The sequence below is a fragment of the Asparagus officinalis genome, chromosome 8, assembly GCF_001876935.1.
Source record: "Asparagus officinalis chromosome 8, Aspof.V1, whole genome shotgun sequence".
Lineage (NCBI taxonomy): Eukaryota > Viridiplantae > Streptophyta > Magnoliopsida > Asparagales > Asparagaceae > Asparagus > Asparagus officinalis.
Window position 1 is genome coordinate 89,314,993 of NC_033801.1, and position 4,186 is coordinate 89,319,178.

The window sequence follows — 4,186 nt, forward strand, 5'->3', positions numbered from 1 at the left end:
TCACAAATCTCCCACAATTGGATACATCAATCCTCTCCAAAAGACTGCTTAAAATCGTCCTTCCTTAACCCTAATTAATCAGGTTTAGGGTTATATATCAACTCAGAAACGAACCGGGTCAAAATCCAAAGCCCAGCCCAAATCAGTCTGCGGTCGATCGCGTAGGTCTCGCGGTCGATCTCACGAAGCTCGCGGTCGACCGAACACCCCCGACAGAGAACCAAAATCCTACAGTCAAACTCGCGGTCGATCGTGGCGGTCGACCGAACTGATTTCCCGAGAGATAATCGCCTACAGAGTCCCCGCGGTCGACCACCACGGTCGACCGCATTCAGCTCCAAATCCCACTGGCCTTCGTGCATGTTCGCAGTTGACCGCCGCTGACTCGCGGTCGTCTGTCTGGCTATATCTTCTGCTGATTTCCTACACTCTCTCTCGCTATTTCTTCAGGGGTAAATTCAGTTGCGACAAATTAGGTTCAGCCTTCTGTAGTTGGAGCTGGAGCCTCGGGCATATATAAATGATCTCTTGGTAGGTGTTTGTGGACGTTACTACTACTTATGAACTTGGTTCTTAATTTGTTTCAGGGGAGCTACTCGTGAAGATATTAACCATCTCTCTACCTACTGAAACTTGGGTACGAAGTCGTCATGAGCATTGCGCCCTTCAAAGCGTGTTCCCCCACTTTACCGAGTGGGGAAATAAAGTTTTCAATAATTAACGTATTTTGTCATTTTTTTAACCTCACGTGATGGAAAATTGCAGATGCTGTACAAAATAAGGTAGCCAATAATCCAATAAACGAACTAGTAAAAAATTTACTAAACATATAAGGAGCAACATAATGTATACACTCAAACCACAAGAACCTCACAAAACAATCAAACATTAGGATCTCTAGAATGAACATATCCTACGAGCTGAATAACCACCTATCACCGCATATTGTTTTCAACTATATGTGCACAAAGCAAATGCAATGAAACCCAGAACTTGAATCTTTATTCACCTGATAATCAACAGTGGTTGGATTCAGTGCTGCAATTCAGGTAGATTGGGTTCAGGTTTCTGGAGCGAGAGATAGGAGTTCGCAAAAGATGCATCAGCAGGTATGTGGGAGTAACTATAACTTTGTTCACTATTTCTTGTGAATCTGTGGCTAGAAAATGCTAAAAGGGCGCATGTTTCTAAATAAATGCTTAGATTGGCGATGCATCATAATTGCAAACATTGATGATTTTGTTAATCATCTCTTTCTTTGTTCATTGACATGCCATGAGTGGATTCTTCTGTTGGAGATTTTTCTTATTTTTGCTGTTATAACTTTTTTAAAGTCAAGTTAGTTAAGATGATTCAGAGGTCCCTTCATCTTTGCTTTTCCCCAGATGGCTTAGTAAAATTAGAATCACGTCGTGTAACTCAAAAGGTTTTCATTTTTTCTGCTCCTATGCTACCGGAACTTTGGTACAACAGTCATCATGGACAGGACACCATACAAATATAGAGAAGCTAGTAATCCAATCAATGAACTGTTACAAATACACATATAAGAAGCAACATATATAATGCATATATATAGTCAACCATAAGAACCTCACATCGCAATCAAACATTACAATCTCTAGCTAGAATGAACATATCCTACAAGCTCCAGTGCTCCACAACCACATATCCCGAACTAAATGAACTCCATCGGTACACCAACATCAACGTTTCATGGACTAGTTGTGGCTGCTGGAGGTGGGGAGAGGAAAGGAATGGGCGGTACTTGAACTCCAGGGATAGTCGGGATGCCTGTAGGAATGGAGGGAATAGTTGGTATCTGAATTGAAGGAAGAGGAGGCAATGCTGTAGGAATTGTGGGGATCGTAGGAATTGTGGGGATCGTTGGAATTGCTGGCATCGGTGGAAGTGCAAGCTTAGGGAGCGTAGCGGTTGGCATCGGTGGCAGACTTGGCTTTGGAAGTGTGGGGATTGTGGGTAGAGCAGGCTGCTGGGTGGCTGGTACTGGCGGCAACGTTGGCATAGGAAGTGTAGGGATTGTTGGGAAAGGAGGCAATGTTGGCATAGGCATTGTAGGAATCGTAGGTTGGTTTGGTGCAGCTGGTGCTGCCGGGGTATCTAGGAGATGGCGAGCCGCAAGGCTTGCATCAATACTTGTCAAGGTTAGAAGCAAAGTTAAGATGATCCCATTGTGAGAAGCCATGTTGTAAAGAGCAGAAGATTTGTAAGCTTTTCCTCCCTTGTTTTGTATGCCGATCTCCGGGTTGGGTACTATATATAGAGTAGGAATGTGTGAGATGTTTCTTGCGATAGGAGGGATATGGTGACTTGTTACAAAATTAGGGTGATTTTTGTTTGTTCACCATCCCATCTGTTCTACTTTAGTTGTGGAAGAGGAAAATCATTTCTTAGGTAGGTTTATGGTGAGAAGTTAGAAAAGTAAACCTGTTGACTAAGTGTATTTTAGAATATTTGTATTTTGATGTTACTTTGTTTTGCAGTAACTACTTTTATCCTTCTTCTGTTAATCTTTTTCATATTCCTCAAAATCCTTTTTTTTTAGAATTTTCTTTTTTTTATTGAATTCCGCATGAAAGTTCACCCACTTTTAGCAGCATAACGACAGATGTTAATTTTAGTTCTTTTGGAATGGTTTGAGTGAGGTCTCAGGTATCTTTTTCTATGTAATTATTTTCATGTCTCGGACATATTCCACTATGCAATTAGTTTTTTTTTTATAGAAATAAGAGCTTCGACTGATTTTGAAGGATCTTACTATTGATAACTCAGGCCATTGTCACTCTTCTTGATGGAAAGGGACTCTTATTGTTGCTGCTTTCAGTTTGCTTATACCATGCTGGATAATTGAAGCATACCATAAGAAGTTGAGAGCAAGTTTAGCTACAGAGTCAAGGGTAATAGCAGATTACAGGTCTGCTATTTCTGTTAGAAATACTGTTTTTGTGCATTGCGTTCCTGATCCGATTTATGTCTGATGTGCAATAATTGACTCCATCTCTCAATCAAACTAAAAAAGTATAATCTTGGAAAGTTTAACATAAATAAGTATGCCTGGGGTTCTATAATTGTTACTCTGGCTCAGATGGCTTTTATATGGATACCAAAGCTTGCATGTTCTTCTTCTTTAACAAATAGCATTTTCTATAAATGTTCTCTTTAATACCTATGTTTAGAGTTCTATTCCTATAACATAGTTTTAAACTTGATAATGGCTAATGTTCTTGAATATATAGTACCTTTTTTTTGGGAAGAATGAATATATATTTCTAATCCATATTCATCTGATTATGCAGTATGGACTGAATTTAGATCCAGGAGCATCAGCTTCACGTTTTAGAATTAGGATTGATGTGTTGTGTGCAGCGGAACTCAAAACACACATGAAAGAGCACGAACAAGAACAAAATAGATCACAACCAAACGAACAAACACAAACCACAACAAGACAAACAAATTTTACGTGGTTCGGCAAGTTGCCTACGTCCACAGGACAAGAAGGGAGGAATTTTTACTATTAGAGATAAAGAGAATACAAATAGGGTTTACAATCTCACCAAAAACCCTCAAATAAAGCTCTCAAAATCTCTCACAAATTCTCCCTCAAATGATGTAAAATTCCCTCTCAAAAGTTGCTCAAAGTCATCCATAATTTTAACCCTAATAATCATGATTAAGGTTATATATCAACACAAAACAAAACGGGTCAGAAAACATAACCCAGACTCAGACCCGACTGGCGGTCGACCGCCAAATTTGTTGCGGTCGACCGTCCAGGAATTGACAAAAACATAAATCGACTATAGGGTTTGGCGGTCGACCGTCACCAATTCCAGAGACCCAAATTCTACAGGGTCCCTGTCGGTCGACCGTCTTCAACTCTAGAATCCCCTTGCGATCTGTGCACGTTTCCGGTCGACCGCAGCTGTCTCGCGGTCGACCAGCAGGCTTCCAAATAGTTTCATACGCTTGTTTTCTTGAACTTTTCAACTGTGTTGCCAATTCTACAAATCTCCACCTCGATGAAGTTTCTCCCAAAATTGAGCCGACACCAAAAAACATCCAAATATCTCACTTGTTGTGTCCAGTACAAAGTGGAATAAATCCACGATAACGGACTCAATCCACAACAAGTCGAGAACCCGAACGAGAGCTCAAACAACCC

At 40.6% G+C, this 4,186-nt stretch overlaps 1 protein-coding gene across 1 annotated transcript; it reads right to left on the bottom strand.

The window, feature by feature from the left end:
• On the bottom strand, positions 1,494-2,233 carry LOC109820505 (proline-rich receptor-like protein kinase PERK2). Its single transcript, XM_020386657.1, has one exon. The coding sequence runs from the start codon at positions 2,204-2,206 to the stop codon at positions 1,715-1,717; it is 492 nt and encodes a 163-aa protein (XP_020242246.1). The 5' UTR covers positions 2,207-2,233; the 3' UTR covers positions 1,494-1,714.

Bases quoted from the DNA above. Each gene is read 5' to 3' on its own strand.
- LOC109820505 (XM_020386657.1), bottom strand. From the start codon at position 2,206: ATGGCTTCTCACAATGGGATCATCTTAACTTTGCTTCTAACCTTGACA.